Source organism: Gavia stellata, chromosome 6, assembly GCF_030936135.1.
Source record: "Gavia stellata isolate bGavSte3 chromosome 6, bGavSte3.hap2, whole genome shotgun sequence".
NCBI classification, from domain to species: Eukaryota; Metazoa; Chordata; class Aves; order Gaviiformes; family Gaviidae; genus Gavia; species Gavia stellata.
In genome coordinates, this window is record NC_082599.1 from 18,036,943 (window position 1) to 18,058,075 (window position 21,133).

Genomic DNA, 21,133 nt, shown 5'->3' on the forward strand with positions numbered 1-21,133 from the left:
AGTTTTATAGTAGTCCTATGTGCAATGCTTGTCTCCTTTTATTAATATTTCCATGCTATAGGCTTTGACTTAATGTTAGATACTGTACCTAATTTATAAAACATGGCTATAAATAGCAGCATACTAGTATCTAAAACTAGGAGCTCCCTTGTTTATTAGGAATTACTGCCACTGGATTATGTGATCTTGTTTAATCTAGAAAGAACACTTTTTCCTCCCCTGTTACAATGATTTGGGAATGTCCAGGGACAATTACATTGTCATCTGGGGTTTGGGTTTTTTTCCCCAAGTTGTGGGACTGACCAGACTTACTTCCTCTCTTATAGTTGCAAAATAGTCTTTCAACTCCATGTTTAAGCTCATTGTTAATTTTTTTTTAATGTGTGCTCAGGTCTTCTGGGGCCTTTGAATAAATGATCTGCTTTTAAAAATCAAAGTAAATGAGTTTTTCTTGTGTAAGTCATGTTTACTTTACTGAATTTTGACACCTGAAGTATTTTGGTACTAGAAAAATCCCAGAGGACATATGATTCCTTTTAAATATAAAAGCTGGTTAAATTTAGGCAAACTAGACTAAAAAAAATTGCAAGAACCTGAGTAGAATAGCAACAGTGTATAAATTTTTTTTTTTTTTCAAGACTCTTACAGTGTTGCCAACATCAGGCATTAAAAAACATGGCTTTTCCTGATTTTTGTTAACACAACTTCTAGATACTTTGTAAAAAGCTTTTTTTGTGTGTTTATTTAAATTGTGGCCGTCTTTCAAAAAATATGTGCAAAATACTTTCTTTTAATAGGAGGTCCGTGTATGTCATATGACTCAAGGAGGTGGGACTTTAAGAGAAACATCAAATTGAGACCTAGAGCACAACCAAGGCCTGGCAGCCACATGCTTACAACGGTAGCATTCAGCTCTGAGGTGATGAGATATATCTCATTCTATGACTTACACAATGAACATGCGTTTTTGATTTACAAAACAGTTCATCTGAATATAGGGGGTCTACCTATGACCTTTTTGAAAGTTAATTTTTATTTTTAGAAGTGATCAAAAGTGTTCAGTATAGCATCACTTCAGTCTTTATAATTGCTGATGTAAAGATTAAAAAAATAACTGGTTTCAACAGCCTGGCAGTACTAACACCAGTGAGAAACTTACATTTATTTCAGTGGCCTTTCGCTCTGGCTTGCAGAACCACCTGAGATGCTAGTTAGAAGTTTTGCAAGAGGTTTGAGGTTGGACTGAAACAGTCTTTGCTGTTAAATTCAGTTTACTTCTCTTGCTGCATGGCAGCATCTCTGTACAGTGACACCTTACAGGGCTGCAGAGATTTGATCTACTGCCCTTCAGGTCTTGGAAGGATGGATGTGACAAGTTATCAGATCTGGAAATTTAAATTAGGTCAATGTGTAGTTGCCAATATCGTGGTTTCAACTTCATTACCAGTTTACAGTAACTTGACAAACTATTATTATTTTATTTTAAAAGCACTTTCTTTTAAATCCCATTTGCTAATTAAGTCATATGCCAGCCACAATTTTCACTGTCTCTTCACACTGCAATGAATAAGAACAACACACTTTGTGTAATTGAGACACAAATAAAATGTGACGTTTTAGTTGGAGGGGTGAGTGTGTAGAAGAACCACATACTGGTTTTCTTCATATATAAAAATATGAATGCCCATTTGAAAATTTTGGATTCCATGGTGCTGGGCACCACAGAAGGAACAAAAGAAAATGAGACTCTGTCTTTAAAAGTAAACCTTTACAGATGCTAGCATCTTCTTGCTGCCATTACATTCTGTTTGGAAGGAGGCTGTAGCCGAGTCAGATGATCTCGAATTACGCAGTTTTTACTTTGGACATATTCTAGATCTTTGTCTTCCGTTCTTCCCAACTAAATACCCTGAGTCCTCCTTCTGCCTGATTTTCATTTGTCTCATTTTTATTCCTGGCTGCATAGTGCTCACTTTCAAGAGGAGTCTGAAGAGCAGGAGCTTGGTGTTCTCCAGCATGCTGCATGGATTAGTCCTTGGGTTCTGCTGCTGTGGAGAAGGGCGAGATTCTGATTTCCTGCTGGCTGAAAGCTATAAAAGCTGGACTGTAGAGCCAAAGCGGGACAGCACTACAAACAGAGGCATGGGATGGTATAAAACCAGTCAGCACTTGTCTAATTTTCTCCACTTCCCTAAGAGAGTTGCATAGATTGGGTGCATTGCTGTTGAAGCTATCAATAGTGCACTAGGGACATGGACACCCGTTTCTCTAGAAGGGGCAATTCAGGGCTCTGTGAACAAGTGAAACCCACAGACACTTTTGAGCTGGATATGGAAACCTTAATGTGTGTAAGCACCTGTGGGGTTAATCAGTCCTGGAGAGTCGGCAGGTGGGATTTTTCTCTGGGGAGTTCTGTGCATAAAACCTAAGACTCATTATAGGCAGATTCAGTCTCACCCTGTGTCACTACTGTAATAGTTAATCCATCAGGAAACATGAACTTTCATTTTATTTTCACCAGGGTTTTAATTATCAAAGCTTTGAGGAGCAAGTTAAAAGGATAGAATAGTTTTAGTTGATTATATGCGAAATTTAAGCAGATCTGATGGATCAAGGAAAAGAAAGCTTACTCTGTTATATATCTCTTATTTGAAGGGAGTGGCTGAAGTTAATATTTTCTTCTGAATGGCAGACATGAATTGTTCCTAAGCGTTTATGCCACAGTGTAAGTGTACGTTGAACTTTCTATTCCATTTTCTAAAAACCTTCAGGTTATTCTGAAGTACATGTATTTGCAGTAACAAAAGTGCCTATGTGGAGAAATATAAGGGTGATTGTAAAAAAAATTTTTACTTTTCTAAATGTAAATGTTTTTAAAGCATAAATTGCGTGATAAAAATAACCATTTTTGCCAAGTGCTGAAGTTCTAATAGTCTGGAAAGCTGGAGCCAAGAGTCCCATTCAAACCTCTGTTCTCTAGATGTTAGCTCAATCACTGAGCGTGTCTTGCTAGGCAAGGCTCAGTGTTCTTTTTCTATCCATGCAAAATTGTAGTGGTTTGAGTTGTATCCTCTTTTTGCAGTATTTCTGAAGCACAAACAAAAGCAGATTTAAATAAAAGCAAGATTCTAAGAGAAATGAATGTCAACAACCAAAATGCTTGGACCACGGAAAGAATGTATCTGGAAGGAACTTTTTTTTCCAGAATATTTTCCTGAAAGGCAGTAAAAAGACTGAAAAAATGTTAAATAATCGGATCTGGTACTGTATGTAATTTTTAAAGGCGTATATAGTGCCTGGAAAGGTTGTGAAATACTGTTTACTAATAAATATTCTAAATCATAAGTTTTAGGGGGATAATAGTCATAATAACGATAGTTAACCTATAAGTTACACCAATGTTCTTTACCAGTAGAATATCTTGTAAATCTGTCCTTGTGATGAACAGCAGCACTTACTCAGACTAAAAATAATCGCAGAACCATGTATCTTGGATCCCAGGAGACTGTTGGTGTTTTTGTAGACAGCAGACAGGAGAAAAAGGCATTTTGTCCTTTTTACCCCAAGTAATCCCACTGGAAAATTAAACATGTGCTATGAATTGATATCAACTCATGCCAGGTTACCTCCCTAAAGAGGGCTGCTGCAAACACTGTTGCTACATTTCTTGGACAGCAGTTTGATGGCCTGTGTGCATGATGGATATTTTGTGCTGTATGCTACTGTGGAACAGTGTGCTACTGTCTGCCCCTCTGAGACCGCTGGTGAGGTGTGCCACAAGTAACCAGGAACAGCAATTGCTTTAACCCTACGAAGAATCTCAAATACCTGCAAATTAAAAATGTTACTGAAATATTTCTCTGTGTGTGTGTGTGTGTCTGGGAAAACAGTGTTGGTTTTGTTATTCAAGGTTTAGTCCTGCAAAACAGAGCAGTTTCTTTTGTCTTGCTGTGGATTCCTACTGAACACGGGATTAAAAAAAATATTAAGCAATATATTAGCAAGAAATATTTAGAGAAACCACGAACCTTTTTTTAATGGACCACCCTATCCAGTTTCTGTTCTTTTAAGGAAGTTTTTCCTATTCATGACTCATTTCACTCTTTGGCTAACATCAAGGGAAATGGAATAACGATTAAGCAAAGGAATGTATGTTTTTTTTCTGGTTTTGTCCATTTTTCAAAACCTTTATGAATTTTCTGCATAACCTTGTGTAAATATATATGGATGTAGAAGCTTGACAACTGTGACAAGGTAAAAAGTACACTGCTAATACTTGCTTCTTAATAATTTTTTTTAAATGTTCCTTTTGGTTCTACAAGTTCATGTTGTGCTGGATAGCCCAAACTCCCTATTCAGTTAAAATGACATGCTGCAGGCAGCCAATTACACAGAACTGTTAAGTGAAATTAATGAGATCACCCCCAGATTACACTTTGTGTTTTATTTTCATTTTATAGGTCTGTACGAGCTGCTGGCTGCATTGCCAGCCCAGCTGCAGCCACATGTGGACAGCCAGGAAGACCTGACCTTCCTCTGGGATATGTTTGGTGAAAAAAGCCTTCATTCACTGGTGAAGGTAAACCACATTTAAGTCAGATTCTCTTTGAGAAGAGCATATGGAAAAATCTTTTGAGCGCCATCTAGTAAACCAGTGATCAAACTATTGCTCAGTGAAAATAAAACAGCCTTGTTTTAACTCTGTTTCTGTCAGGGGTGGAAGTTGTTAAATGAGATTCTACCAAAAATACATAGATGATTTCATTTAAGAGTGATGTTTTGGCAGTGTAATGCTAATGCAGCAAACATATGTTGTTTGCCCTTGTTTAGAAAAAAAGAGTACGAAATAGTAGCAGGAAATCTGAGACTTCTTTATGGTCAACATTCAAGACCTGGAGTTTAGCTTAAATAAACAAATGTTCACAGCAAAAATTAGAAGGAATATATTTTCTGAGGTCAAGTATGGCAACAGTTCAGTAGCCACATTAATTTAAAATAATTTCCTTTAACAAAGTCAACTGAAATTCTAGTAAGCTGTTTCTTTTATTGGCTTGCCTCCATTTAAAATTGTGTTTTGCACACAAATATGTTGGACTAAAGTACGACTTAAAATAAGTTTGGAGGAATACTTGAGTAAAGTGTCCTGCTATGAAAATGATCAGCAACAAGAAATCAAAGCATGCCATGGGAGTATGCAACGCTACCCTGAGAATATTAAATTGCTTATAGCAGAAAAATGGGACCAATCAGCTGGTTAGAAATTTCCACTCCTACAAAACAGTAAGTATGTCTTCAGTCTCCAGTGCAGAGCTAATTCAAGATGAAAGGAAATTCTGAGGTCTCAAATGAGTCAGTAGGTGGTAGTAACCTGTGCTGTGAATATATATCCAGAATCGCACATAACTGAGCAGAAACCCTTGTCAGTCATTGATCTAGAAGAAGCTTAAAATTGGAATTATTTCAATGTAGGTTTTAAGAGAAACCTTTTTCATTTCTTTCAGCTATCTTATTCTGCAAAAAGAGGTAATAATGTTGATACTTGGCCAAAATTATTTTCATATTGGCTGAGAATTTACATACAAAATAAACTCAAGTACTCTTTGGTAGTTGATACACAAAAGCAACAAACAGAGGAACAGTGCTTGGCAATACTCACTTGCCTAAAGAATTTTATCAAAGTTTCTGAAATGCAGTCATTTCCAGACTCTGTACTGCTTTGCAGAAGCTGTCTGTTCATGTGGCTAATAACATCACTGAAAGGGGAACACTGGTTTTGTTTCTAATATAGGCTGACAGTGGTGTACATCTAAGCAAAATGTTAGGTCAATTGCTAAATCAGTTTTCTTTCTGGATTGGGAATTAAAGAAGGCTGGCTTGAAAATGAATGTTAATCTGCAAAACATTGAAATTTCAACATTTGCTCTAATTTTCTATTGAGGCAAAACCTAAAACCTTTTCAAACTTGTTCACTTGCTCCCTTTTGCCCCTTCCGCCAAAAGAAGACAAAGATAGCATGACGGCAACTCGTTTAGTCACCTCTCAGTTTGGAAAAGTTGGCTCTCCTAGTTGCGTGCCCTAGTTACCATGTTGTTTGTTATTGCAGGGTGGATTGGTCTTTCTGATTTTAACAAAAATAATTCATGAGAAAGCTTTCTTGAGGCAGATAGAAAGTTTTGGGGATCAGTGAATGGTCACTTTATTGCAGTTGTAACAAGAAGTTCCAACTATCTTTATTATTTATCTTGTCGGTTTTAGGTCCAAATATTAAATGTACATGTAACTCTGACCCTGCGAATGGTTCTTTTAATGTCCTATTAAGTCTAACACTATCTTAAAATAGACTTAATTCTTGAAACTGCATCTTTAGTGTTCACTAGTTGCACTTCTTTAATACGCCATACTAATTTAATTCAAAATTTTAATTATAAGAATTGAGACTATTAAGAGCATCTGGTCTGACCCAGAGCATATCACGGGCTATTGAACCTCACCTTTTGGTTTCTGTGGTGTTCAGTTAGAGAAAGCAGGGCATGAAGAGCTTTCAAAAGGTTATCTAGTTCATATCCCTGCCCCAAGATGGGCTTAACTGTATCTGAAACTCATGGTATTTGTTTGACTTTTAACACATTTTTAGAAGGATTATTCAGCATCCTATCAAGTTTCAGAGAAGGCAGTCCATAGCCTTTTTGGAAGAGAGCTGTAAGAGCAGAAGACAGAACGCCATCTGCCATAGTTTTTCCCTGTTACAAGGCTTCAGAAGAGCCAAATCTTTCGTTCTGGTGTCTTATTTGCAAGTACAGTTGACTTTAAGAAGTTATTGCTAGGAAAAACAGTCTTTCAAAGACAAGTGTTTTTAATTCCTCAGGCAGAGAATGATGACAGATATTTTGTAATTAAAAAAAAAAAAAAAGCACTAGCTTAGAGCAACGGATGTTGTGATCCTGGTATGTGTTGGTTTTGGAAGAAAATAAGCATGGGTATACTACTAATTAGGCACTAATATTTCTCTATTTCAGAAGGACACACTGCTTAATAAAAACTTCTACACTGATCTTCTTACCTTACTGTTTAATAATTTCAAATATTAGAAAAGAGCTTTTTTCTAAGTTATAAAATGGATAAAATGTTCCAAATTACTTGAAAGTTTAAGTGTAAAATGAACTTTCTACTTTTTCTACAGATATTCTAAGTTTTATGGGTATTTAATTGTCATAGTGTTTTCTGTAGGGTTGTATACTATGGCATATGGTTTGCTATTCTGGCTCTCTTAATATTGAAAAGAAAGAAAAAAAGAAAAAAAAAAAAGCCCCAAACCTTGTCTTGGAGTTCTCTTCATTCAGTATTGTTGGACAGAAATCTCTTTGTGAGCTTGGATCAGCCTGAGCTGTTCTAAGAAGTCAGAAATGGAAAAGTTGTATTAGATCATCGAGTCCTTTCCCCTGCAAATACTGGATTGTTCCCTACAGTACATTCCTCTTGTAGTAAGTAAGACCAGTAAAAACTGATGCAACTGTTCTTGCTGTCTTTTTTCTCAATAAAGGAAATCTGTTGATTAGATTTTAGTTTGAAGTATAGAGAAGAGGGAACCCACAACCATTGTTGACAGTTTGGAAGAGAAAAATGGCTCTGGATAGTGAATGTTTAAAATTTGTCTCTGCTTCCCTCAATTTGTTACTTCCTTGTCTTATTACACAACTCTCTTAAGTTCTACCAAAAATCCTTAGCCATCTCATTACTTTTTATATAGCAGAGATCCTAGTAATTCTGTAGAAATTTATAGAAAAGAAACATGAAGAGATGATCCTTCAGGGTAATTATGAGCACCAATGTAGCTGAAATCTGAAATAGTACACATGTGCTTTGCTTGGATTTTTTGTAGAAGAACTGAAGGGGTAAATAAAGATCTGTTCTAACTACTCCTTTAGTGTATTTTTAGAGGAGCTGCAAGAATTTCAATGTGTGTTTGCTTACAGTTAGCGCACTGGACACATGTTTTACTGTTTGTCTGTTTAGCTCCAAGATGAAGCTTCCTCTTGCACTGTCACCTTAAACATTTCTGATTGTGGATGTAATGCTCAAGAATTGAGTAAGCTTCTCTGTTGGGCTGCTACTGAAGTATTTCTTAACCAATTGCTTTTTACTGATTGGTTTTGGCCAGCTCGTAGCATGCACAGTTCTTTAGCCAGTATTGTACTTTGCATTATGAATAAGAAGCCGCTGCAAGTGGTGTTGCTGCTCCCTTGATAGGGAAGAGTTTGTACATCCAAAAAGCAGTATGTGGCACTGGAAAAGAAAGTAACTACTGCAAAAGTAAGGAATATTTGGTGAATCTAATCTGATTTTTTTATAATCGCAAAGTATTTTGGTAGCTGGCACTAAAAGACCTTAATTTGTGCTAATTTTCTATTAGTTTCACCTGGACATGACTTGGCTTGAAGTTCTGAGAAATTATTTTGTATGTGCTACTGATTGTCCATGTTGATGGCTAACAGCTTTTTCTAAGTAATCTAATCGCTAAAAATAAAATAGCTGACTGTATCAGAGTATAATTTCTTTGGCATGTAAATTGAATCATGATTACATAGCCCAAATTTTACAGTCGTTCTGGTGTACTGGAAATTTTCAGTGTGAAGACTCAGATTTTTCAATACATAAATGTAGATGCTTTCAGCCTACTGGGGTTCCTTTGTTGGTAATGAGAAAAGTGAAGATAGCATTTCAAAAAAAATGAGCTGACTAGGGCAAAGCAAAAGGGATTGATTTGACACATGTGACAAAAAATCAACGATCTGCAGATGATGTGCCAAATCTTCAGTCAGGACTGGTACAATAAGCAAGTTTATATACACTCTTCTAGTTTTTACCCAGAGCTTTACACACAAACTCCATGAAAAAGCTGTTGATCTGTAGGATGAACGACTTTGCATCTACAGTACAGAATCGGAGAATCTCAATAAGGTTTCATGGCTTGGTTTATGTTAGAGGATAGTCTAACTCATAACTGTCCAACCTTTCACCTGGGAAGAGCTATGCAGGTTCTTTTGGCACTCAGGGAAGGGTTGTATGGTGCAGCTTCCCCTACCCTGTGATGTGTCAGACATTCTGCAGCCAACATCCAGGTATGTGCTGCACAGATCATGTGCGTTCACCCCCCACGTTGTGCATCCGAATGGCGAATACCTCTGCCTGGGCACGTGCTCAAGCATCCCCACATTTGGATCTTCTTCCCGAAAGAATGTAGAGGAAACAGACTTCAGATTATATTATAAATTGTTCTGATGAGTTGTGTGTGACAACTAATAGTTCTGAACTCATTGTTCTGAACGTTTGATGGGGTTGACCCATAGATGGGGGAATGATATCTGTGTCAAAGGACCGGGAGAGTGGTGGTGACTGAGGAGGATTTATTAGATAGTGTAAGACCTGAGTGTGACGCAGATGATGTGGAATGAAGGTTGGAGATTGTGCTGAGATAGAATTGGCTTTCTTCATTGCAGCCCGATGATGTTAGTGTTGACTGCTTCCACACTTCAAGTTTGAAGCTGATATTGAAATATTTTTTGATGAACATAAAGTTATTTACTTTACTTTCTCATTACTTTGTTCTTTATCTACACTTTCTCTAGAACTAATATTTATACAATCTTCATAATTTATTGTTGGAACTGTCTGTTCCTACAGTTCACAAGAACTCTTTTTTCCTGTTAACCATTATGTTGTATAAAAGATGGAGAGAGCAGGGCGTGTTTGTGAGGGAATTTTGATGGCTAGTATGTTCACACCTGTTAAGAGAATGGTGAGAGGCATTTCTGATTTCAGGGCAGACAAAACCAGCTACCTCAGAAGGAGCTCAGAGGAGCTGCGTTACCCAAGAGCAGCAAGCCTGGAAAATGCACTAGAAGAGAAAGTGTGGGTCACTAAGTAGGACTGGGGATTGGTAGACCATAGGTGTGGCATCTAACCTCAAATCAAACGGAGTGAGTGGGTTGTGGTTTCAGGGGAGAGCGTTGTAGAGTTGGAAAGGTGTATGGACCACCTCGGAGTGGGTGGAATTATTGAAGCTGATAGCTCATTCACTAAAAAGTTGCTTTGATACTTGAAGTCCTTAAGGTTCTTTACTGCTGGGTTCTCAACCATATTTATTTCAAAAAAGCTGTGCCTCCCCAGTAAATGGAATGGGCTGCAGTTCTGTAAATTCATGTGGAGGTCTGAAGTGCTGTTTGCTTTGGAGACGGGGAAAAAATGAAGGAAAAGGCAGTGTGAGTAAGCATTTACCACCTGGCCGTCTGGAGGACGAGGTGTGAGTCTCGTGGTTGGCAGCTGGTAACAATTCATATCCGATGAAAAATAATTGTTCTTCATGCTCTAGAGGAGAATCAGGCAAGGTTGCTTTTTACGTTATAGTTTACATCTTTCAGTCAGAGAAAGCATGCAAAACCTACTGATGGCAAGAATAAAGCGATCACTTTTGTAATGCAGACTGTCCAAACAGTGAACAGATGTGGTCTGTTGTGCCGGTTTGAAAACTTTTACTGTTTCTGGCAAGGGGAGAAGGAATTTACTATAGTTGAATTCATTAATATTGAGGTACTAGATAATAGGTGGTAGTTATTTGTCATTCTTTAAATCCAGATCATCATAGATCTAGGAAATCTTAATTTTTCTAAGGATGTACTTGTTGAAAGAGGCACGTGGTGCAGTCTTGCCTCAAATCCATTTGGCAAAACACACGATACACAATATTTTCAGCCCTAGAGAACTGTCTAGCAGTAAGGTATATATGGACAGTACTAGGAAACCGAATCTGCAAAGAAGTATGAAAGCTGTGTGGAGAAAATGTAACACTTTTTCTTTTTCTCAGAAAAAGTCTGGAGAGGAAGCTTGATCTCCAATTAATTTTTGAAGCTTCTCGCTTGAGTTGTATTTACAGAATATGTATCTGGAGTACTAGAGTTTCAGTACTCTTCTCATACAAAGTATTTGTAGGTCATGGCCTAATTCATATACTGAAATACAAACTTGCCACATGCTTTCTGCTTGCCTAAGGATGAAAATTATTGAAAAAATAATACTCTGCCTCTTGATGACTGACAATAGTTTGCATTCGTATTTGGAGTAATTACCACTGAAGCAATGAGTCATTTTGCTTCTATCAAAATTAATGCATTCAAAAAAAGTGTAATGCAAGGTGTTATTCCTTATGAAATGCCACACAAATTTAAAGTGTTACTTTTGAAGTCAAAGTAATTCTTTGAGATTTGCTCAGTAGCCAGCAACTGAAATCTGCAAGTAAAGAGATTGCTCTTAGCTGGAGGCAGTCAGCTGCCTTGAAACTTCATTTCCATGGGAACAGTGATCAGATTAATCAAAATAAGGTAATCAAAGTTTTATAGAAAATAGTACAGGATCTTTACTTTATTCAGGCTGATATTGTTTCCATGGAAACATTAGGGAAAAGGTAGCTAGCAGCCAGGCATCGAACAAACACTTGCTTCTCTTGTTGAGACTGGGGGTGTTTCTGGTTGATGTGTGTGTGTGTTGAACCCTTTGACTTGCTTGTGGTCTCATTGTATAAAAATGCAGTACATCAGGTAATAACTGGGCAAAAATAAGCAAAGTAAAAATGGATTCCTGTTTGAAATCATAGCTAAACCCCCAACTTTCCACATATTATAATATGTAACAGCTTTACTGTTTCTTCTCTGAGTAAAGACAAAGTTGTTTTGCCATGTGTGTTCACACATACATACCTGTGCTTATTTGTGCCTTTAATAAAGTGAAAAAATGCACCTCCAGTTTATTGGAAAAAGTAAGTACTTAGGCATAGCTTTGGATGGTATGACCTTGTTTGTGAGAAAATGCATGTCAAGTTAGTGCCAAATGGATCGGTTAGTGCAGTTGTGGTGAAGTATGAATCCTATGTGATGGTTCAAGTAGAAGTATTGGTTATAATTGTAGCTAGTAGACCGTTTACTAGGAAGCAGGCAGCTAGTGGACATAAATAATCATTTTGTCCTGAAGTTTGTTGAATGGGTTCTCCTGTGGTAAATACCTTTTTGTAGTTTTTTCATATGTTTTTATTTTGTAATTTTTGGTAGAAGTTTAACTGGATATCTAGGGTTAACTTCTTTATCAGAAGCTTGGTCTCTCCCAGCATCTTGCAGTTTCTACATCAGAGTTGCTAATGTGTTTAGTAATAGACACTTGCAACTTTTCATCTAGATTTTTATAAGGAAGTCTTGTTCTTGTCATCAACTCCTCCTTTCAGGCCATTTTAAGAAAACAATTAAAAGATCAGTTTCCAGAGTATCAATTAAATTGTCTTGTTGACAGTTTAGTCTCATAAAAGCTGTAGAAGTTGGGTTGATATCAGAAGTCTCTACAGGTATGGTGTACCAACAAGCTTTTGAAATGAAAAATAAAGCAGATAAGCTTATTGAATAAGAGGTGTGAAGTGTTGGTCTATGACTATTACTTGAAACTTGTGAATAAATCAGTGCTTTGGAATGTGAAAAAACTTCGGTTTAGGTTAAAATCCAGATGGAGGCATTTTTTTGGATCAGTGGTAATTGATTTAAAGTTTCTGCTGGGAAACCTCCAAAGAGTAGCAGAAATCCAGCCAAAATGTACTGGACATAAAAGAAGTAAATCAATCCTTCTAAGACAAATAGTTTGTAATTTCATTGTTACTGAGGGGACAATGTACCAGCCTGGTGACAAAACTGGTGCAGCAGTTTGAAGAGAAGTTTTAGAACCCAAACCTATGCTCATACCCAGATTTTTCTTGTCTTATGAAGCTTGTACGGTATTTATTTGACCAAAGCGGTACATTTTTTGTCTATGATACTAAGGCCAATCAAAGGTCTCGTAAGCTGCTCAGTAATAGTAGTCTGATAAATCCAAGACATCCAAGGATAATGTAATTTTAAACTGTTTTTCTACAGCGTTCTTTCCCCTTGGACCAGAAGTTCTGTGGCAGAACATGTGAGGGAGTGTTTAAAACAATGTTTTTTGTTACTGTCTTGGACTATTTTCCTTTTAAGAACAGAAAGTCATAACTACCCAAACAAGCCTCTGCAATGCAAAAACGTTGTAAGAGTTAAGAAGGATGGGATGTGATAGTTATAAAACCTTTCTAAAGCATGGAAACTGATACAATAAGATTTAATAAAAATCTTAAAAATAAGATTTAGTAAAAATGCCTGCCTGTGTTTCCTACCGGCAAGTTTTGTTACTGCTTACGTTAACTTTCCTTCTTTTTTTTGAAATCTTGGTCGTATCCATTCTCCAGCTAATCCTTGTGAAGTTAATTTGTAGTGTTCAGTAATATGCATAATATTGCATGCATCCTCACTGTCTTTCCTTCTTTGTATGAAATACAGGCACACACGCACAGTTTTTGCTCGTCTCTTTCTATTCCCCATTACTTTTCTTTCTTCTGTGCCCCCTTAAGCACTTTTTTTAAAAACTTTTTTCAGTCATCTCTATTATAACCCTTTTTTTCCTTTTTAAAGCATGGAAAGAAGAGAGCAGCATAGTATGCTCCATGTGCACAATTCCTTTAGGCTTACAGGTAGCATTGTTTGTATAGCAGTGTTCTCTTAACCACAGGTTGTTTCTCTTATAGCCGTTTCTGTGTATCTTTGTAGAATCCAGTGCTCACTTTGCAGGTGTGGTGATATCAGTGGAAGTTCACTTCAAACATAAGTTACATTAAGTTGAGAGCAGCAGCATGTAACCGCTTAACATACCGGTGCTATCCACGTGGTGGACAGCCACTGCAGTGTAACCGATAAGGTGCTGAAGAAATAAAATTTAAAAACATGCAAAGCATAAGGCTTACTTATCCGAATAAATCAAGGATGAGTAATTTACAGTAGGCAATTGCTATAACTTGAGAATGCCTTCAATGCAATAGTAAAACCTAAACATACAGATTCACTTTGACACAGCATCTTCAGTATGGTGACATAGTCTGTTTCTGTGCTGCAGAGAGAAGGGTTTCATGCTTTCTTGCTCCAGCTGAACCACTCTAAGGTACCTATGGTGTAAAAATCTTTTCTATTCCTGTAGTGACAGCTTTAAAAACATTGAATGGTCTAAAGTTAGAGCTGCCTTGAGTTTTTTGAAAACAAATCCTGGTGCCTCAGCGGGCCATTTAGAGTTGCATGTGCATACATTATGGTCATGTATTTTGCAACTGTCTTCCTCCCTCCATTTTCCTTACTAAGACCCGTTTTTTTCCCTCAGTGTGTCCTCCCATGTATACCTGCAGGCTCCTTCTATTTCTCATCTACTAAATAAGGATTGGATTAATTCCTTGTCTCTTAGGGAAATTAAGACTGTAAGTGTATAAAAATGTAATATTTGTATGCCATGTTACTGTGGCCATATAAATTCCTAGGGAAAATATTACTCTCACCTGTTTGCATGAATTTGCAAAGTTACACTATTTCATTACGTGCAAACCAGATGAGATATTTAGTCTTTTACACTCCATCAGTGCTGGAGTTTGAAGATGTCATGAGATTTGCCAAGTGTAGCTGACCCCAAGAGGTGAGGACTCTCTGTCTCGGCTGCAAAAGCCCAGTCTGGTGCACTGAGAGATGTATGTGGCTGCTGCTGTTCCATTTGCAGGTCCGACCAGTAGCAAGGCTGTGCCACTAGCCCAGCTGGACAGAAGGGCTACCACAGGCAGAGCAGTGCCTTTACCGATGTAGGCACCAACAGTGCTCATATAAACAAAAAAGTAGGCAGCCTGGTCCCATTTCTCCTCTCCAGCTGATCAGGGCTGAAGTTCATTGCTGAAAACACACACACCTTTGCTCTCTTGATTTCTAAGCAGAACCATGTTTACAGATTCCTCAAATATCAGCATGGGCTCCGAGTCCAACTAAATAGCCATGCCTGGACCCTGGGCCCTTTACCCAGCCACTGGTTAAGACCTTGAGTCCTTCCAGTTATGGGTCTCCCCTTACTTGCTGGCTACTCCAGCTTAAAAGATTACTAGCAAAGTAAAGACTTTATTAAATTCATTAGGGAAATATAAAGACACTCTGCTTTCATCAGTTTCTGGACTTGGATCTCACACACACAGACATATACCCACCAATATTATTGATGCAAAGGAATAAAATAATAATCCATTTTGACTTCTGAATTCCATTTCTTACTTTAATTTCATTATCTGTACTTTCAGTCACTGTACTAGATGCATCAGTATGTCCCTCTTGATGCATCTGCTGGTCAGCAAGGACACATTTTTGCTTCAGAACTGTTTGTTTCAGGGAATGTTACGCCAAGTAGGCACTTTGTGCTCCCTGCTTCAATCTTAGGTTGTTTTTCCTCTGATTTCCGTCCTGCCACCTTTGTCCTTCACCCTGTTTCATAGACCTCTGACATGAAGTCATTGCTCCCAAAAGGAGGAGATTTTGAACCTTGGAGCCACTGACTCTTGTGCCCCAGTGGCTCAGGTACAGTGTGACCCTTCATGAAGAACATATTTACTGAGTGGAGTAAACTGTCTTATTTTGTCCTTTGGAAAGTAAATCTATATTGTTTCCCTATTTCATTCTAACTTTTCCTATTGACTTTTGCTAGAAATCACAACACGCGCGAGGTAAATGCCAGTGGTGTCAATTATTTATTCACAAACATGACTTTGCCTCAATTATATTGACATTTAAGAGTTAAAAAAAGTGAAAACATGCCAGCTATAAATGCTAGTGATTATATATATGGGATAGCTTCAGTACTGTTTTACATTTAGTATGGATATCATCTTCATAAAGTATCTTGAATTTTAATGTGCTTTACAGATTGGGTTTCATGGAAAAGAACAGTTTTTGTTGAGATATAGCTATTAAATAATCCAGTAATGACACTACAGACATACATGGCTTTAATCAGGATCAAACCGTAAATCAGGGTGCAATTTTGAATTTCCAAGTTTCAATCATTCTAGGAAAAAAGTAACCCATGATTTTAATCATGTTAATCGGCATCTGAAATACTAAGCTGGTCATGTTGAAGTTTGGTATGTCATTAAAGGCTAACTACAAATCATACCATAGCACATGCCAAGCAACAAAATATTTGTAGTTGTGTGCCCATGCTCTTTCATCTTGAAACATCAACTTTCTACCAATTTCTAACTAATTCTAACTAATAATCTGACAAAGTTTTATTATTGTCTTCTCCCAAAGGGGAAGCAATATTTTCCTCTTTTTGCATATCAGGTAACCACTGAGTAAGACATATGGCTTGATCATATCTTCTGTCCTGCTTCTGCTCTGGCTCTGTGTTTTCTGAGTACGTATATTGGTCTTTTAACTTACTAGAACTGGATTATTTTCTATTTATTTTTCTACTGCTAATTTTATTTTTAATGTATGAGGGACCTTTAATTCCCTTTAGGTTATGTGCATTTATTCTCCTTTTATTATTCCTATTAACACTTTCACAACCATTCTTTCGTGGCTTCTCTGTGGGAATATTGTGCTGGTTTTTACTTATTTTAGCTTTTCCACTGATGTTCCAAACCTTTAAGAATGTAGGTAAGAGTGACCTCTCCTACACTGAGGTTGATCATCTGAAGATGGACACAGTTAGAGAGTATTTCAGTGTATTTCAGTTGAGGTGGGGGAGCTCAACTGAGTTAAGCTGGATCAATATTTGTAATTTATTGTTCTATCAAGTGTAAATTGACATTTTTGCATGATATAAAAGGAACTGTGGTGCCTTTTGGTTTTGTTAATGTTATAACTCATCTATGACATAAAAATGTAAAAAAAATTACCTGGTTAATTATACTTCTTCCTGATGTTATTTAAATTTTTGCTGCTTTCTTATTCAAAGGCAGTGTAAATCAGGCTATGTCATGCTGGTTAATGCTTTGGTTGCACCCTACTTGAAAAAAGAGGGCTGGGGGGCAATTCCTGGTTGGAAACTCTCAGGAAATCTCTTGCATCCCAGTAGTTGATACTTCCGTATCGCTGGTCTGTATTTTCATAGATCCTTATTTCTTGAAGAATAAAATTGCTAAACTTATCTCTATATTCTTTTTTATAATAGAAGGAGTGCCAATACAGCTCCTTTATGTTTGTTACTGTCGTCTCCTCTGTCATTAGGCAGTTTCTGCTGTTTTCTACCAGCTTTCCAAAATTTAAAGATATGGCATGGCTGTAATTTTGTACGCTTGTACAGATACATTTATGTTACTCCTTCTAATATAAAAAGAAATTAATATGTTTGCTTTGTTTTGAAGCTTCCTGTAAAATGGGTTTGCATGTTTGGATGATTTAGTGCAAAAGCCTGAAGTGTAGTGGTCTGAAAAGGTACGGGGAAATAGCAGTAAATCTCTCCTAAATTACTGCATTTTTTCCCAATATTTTCTCATTATTTTTCATACTCCTTTTTAACCTACAACACACATTCCACTTCAGTGTTGGTGTTTCTCTGTCCTCTGAAGGGAAGGTTAAGAATTAGTTCTGTCCATTAACACTATTGTAATTTTCTGGTTGTAGTTATTTGGGACATTTTACTCCTAACACATCTCTGTCTCCTTTTAAATAAAATTCAGATGCTGACTTTATCTTTTTTTAAATTAAAATTCTTACTATAAGTCTTGTTTGTTGGTATCAAATAATTTATTAGAATCTCGGTGTTTTGATTTCCGTTTAGTTTAAATTGTAGCCAGGTACCTGGCTGTACTGTGCAGGCCTCAGCATCTTCTGTTCTTATGTTCTGTGACTTCTCAAGTACTCACTGCAAGTCTTCCATTGCTGATTTTTATTGATCTTAAATTTTCCCCCATATCTACATATTTTTGTTCCACATTTTTCTATTTTTCTGAATTTTCACCTACTTTTAGCATTATTCCCAGAAACAAAAATAAAACTGACTTTCACCTAGTGCCAAGTGTAGTAGAGAAGAACAGAAGAGCTTTTTAATTTTGCTGTCTATTTTTAAAGTTTTCACAACTTCATATTTTCATATTAACTTTAGGTCTGGGATAGCACCATAGATGTGTCTGTCCCTCATTGTCCAAGTTCCACTTGTTGTGATCTGTTTGGAAAGTTGTGCTTAACTGTCGATCACCTTTTTTTAGAAACAAGGGGAACACCGGAACACAAAACATGTTCTCTGAGGCGTTCTTTGATTTTGTGACCATGGCTTCATTAAGGAGCATTTAAGCAAATGTTTAATTTTGCACTTGCGACTTGTCCTAATGCTCTTAAGCATGTACTTAATTTCAGTGATTAATTGTTTTCTGGTTTGTTTTGCTTTGTTTTTTAACCTGGACTGTAAGCAGGCAGAGGGAGAAGGGAACAATAATGTTTTTAGCTCACTTGCCTGTTGGCAGATGCTGGTAAAGATTTTGCCTGTTGCATTTAAGCACCCGCATGTGCTCATGCTTTTTATTTGTGAGTCTTTCTTGCATATGGCTGATGTATGGAGGGGTCTACTACTGTTAGCTTTTGCATTTGAAATTCTTTGGCATTATTTGTTTGCACGACTGAAGTCCCTACAGTTTTTAACGTAAAACAGACTAAAAATCAATTTCTAGATGTCATATTTGAGAAATGACATAAATGAGTATGGTTAGTTCTTAGGATCTGTTTTTAGTGTAGGTGACCCCTTTTACATTAATTACTTCGAAATTTTCAAAAGTATTTAATCTGTCATTTTATTAGTGTTTTGGGTTGTGATCCAGTGTTTGTGGCACTTTGATCCTGTTTTAGCAACTAAGTTGTGTTTACAGCAGAATACTGCTCTGATGATGGAAGCCTTAAATAAAAAGGGTTTTTTCATCTTTTGCATGCTTCAGAGTAGCTTCTTTGAAAGAGTGGCAGATTTTTCTTGAGGTGTGTGATAGGGGAACAGAAGAGTAAAAATAGAAAACAGTAATTAAATTGTAATTGTGTTTTGTATGTGTATGAATGCCTAAAAGATGGGGTTTTTTTCTTCTTATCAGTATATTTTCATGTGTATGTACATGCAGCTTTCGGTGTCAGTATTTTTCTTAAAATGTAATTTATAGCGGAATAACATAATGTTATGAATTAAAATGAGAGAGTTTGGAGTTTGTTTGGGGTTTTTTTTTTTCACATCTGAATTTTATTAATTACTTGACCTGTGCTGTATCGTAACATGTTGCACAAGATGTAGAAAAACCTGAACAGTGAGCTACATATTTCTCATATCGCATAAATTGTACTGACCCCACTAGATGGTGCTAATTGATAAATGTATGTCTGTGTGTGTGTATATATATATATAATTTTAGCTCAAAGCATAGATGTCCCTGTCTGTGATTAAAGTTTGGGTTTTGAATGGCTTTGAGCTGTACAGAAATGATCTCTTCAATATTATTATGAACTCAGGGAACCTGTATGGAATTGGATCTTGGACTAACTTGCATTGAGTAGAGACTGTAAGGATGGTGTTTACTGTACTAATCAGGAATAAACCGTGCTCTTAATGATTTAAATTTAGCAGGCTCTGCCTGAATAGCGGAAGTGAAAAAGCACAAGTCTATGCAAAGCTTTCTCAGCCTGTATGCAGTGAATCCTAGTTTTTTGTCTATTTTCTTTAATTAATGTTTAATTGTTATTTCTGTAAAATCTTAGTTATGTAGAGAATGGACTTTGGTAGGGAAAAAAAAAAAGTCTGTCTGACAACCAGAAGAGCAGTTTAGCTTTTGCTCATGTTAGAAATCTGTTTACTTGGTGATCAGGGATAAGAAAGTTCTTTCCTCTGGATTTATATTGTTAACAGAACAGTGGAAATCACTTGCTTTTGGAAAAATGTCTGGAAATTAGGTTCTATATAATGACGTAAAAGTAAAGACCTCGATTCAAACTTGTGATGAGTGTTTAAAAACAGTAGTATCAGGAGAAATGAAGATTACAAAGCAAATTATTTACAAGTAAAACATGCTTGTAGGCAAATGAGAACCTTTTAATGTTTATGTAAGTTTTTGTGTTTTCTGAAGGAATGGACAAGGCATTTATTGAGAGAAGCGTTCAATCTAGGCACATACATGTTTTGTTTCTAACATCTAAATGAAATCTTAAACTTAGGCTTCAGGGAAGTCTATTTGCAGTGAATTTGAGACTACCTGCTCTTACTGTGCAGTGCTTCTTTCCCTGCTTAGCAGATTTCCAAAGACAACTCTCATCTTTCAGTTCTGTCTCACTTTAAAGCTTCTTCTTCAGCTATATTTATTTGACAAAGCAGGATCGTGCAGTTGTTCATTTAAAACGTGTCCTGATAGCTTCTTTATTTGGAAAAGTGTTCCTTTAATTTAATTTTTTTTTAAGTACTATCTCCATATTCTTAGCAAGTTACCTCTTCAGTCCCCTAATTCGGACTCTGGGAATAATTTAACATGAATGGTATTAGTATTGGCACAGAAAGTATTGTAAATTTATGTTCGAATTCACTTTATGGCTCTTTCTTTTCTAATCAACATACCAGCATAAAGCAGTGAGAAATAATGGAATATTGTGTTTTTTTTTTTTAATTGCTGAATTAGATAATCAGATTTAATTGCAAGTCATGAAATAGTCAGGATTGCAGTTTTCCTAGATGTCTCTTAGCAAGATGACAGGTGTTGCTGGTGTATTCTGTACTTAGAAGGACTTCAGATAATGATAGCTTCCAAAACCCAATCAGTCAGCTGTTGACATGATCCTTGTTCTTTACATTCTAGGCACATAGTCTGTTTCTGTCCTTTTTCAGTTCATTTTTAGTAGTATAATTATTTTTATCTCTTTTAGATAATTTTTTTTCTTCTAAATATTCAAATCTGATATTCAAGAGCAAGAACGGTTATGTTTTTCTGTAGTACAGAAAGCTGACTTCTCTGAGAAAAAATCCTCCTTTCAAATTCATTAAGAGCTGTAAATTTAAAGTACTAAACCCCAAATGGATAAGCATTTTTGCTATATAAAACAGTAACATTAGCCTTGTGCTATTTAAAAAGCATCTGTCATAAAGCTAAAGAAACTTTTAAATTTCTTAAAATCTGATCAATAGCAAGACTTGAAGAAGTTTTTAATTTTTGATGATTTAGATCAATTATTTGGATTATTTGTTACACATAATAATTCAAATTAGTTAGGCATAC

The 21,133-nt window shown here is 36.5% G+C and overlaps 1 protein-coding gene across 1 annotated transcript in view; it reads left to right on the top strand.

Moving 5' to 3' along the window:
• The window catches only part of MPP7 (MAGUK p55 scaffold protein 7), a 151,793-nt gene that overhangs the window by 51,115 nt on the left and 79,545 nt on the right, over window positions 1–21,133 (top strand). The window contains exon 2 of the mRNA XM_059818799.1: window positions 4,461–4,579. Coding sequence (XP_059674782.1) covers window positions 4,461–4,579 — 119 coding nt within the window. The remainder of the gene's footprint in view (window positions 1–4,460; window positions 4,580–21,133) is intronic.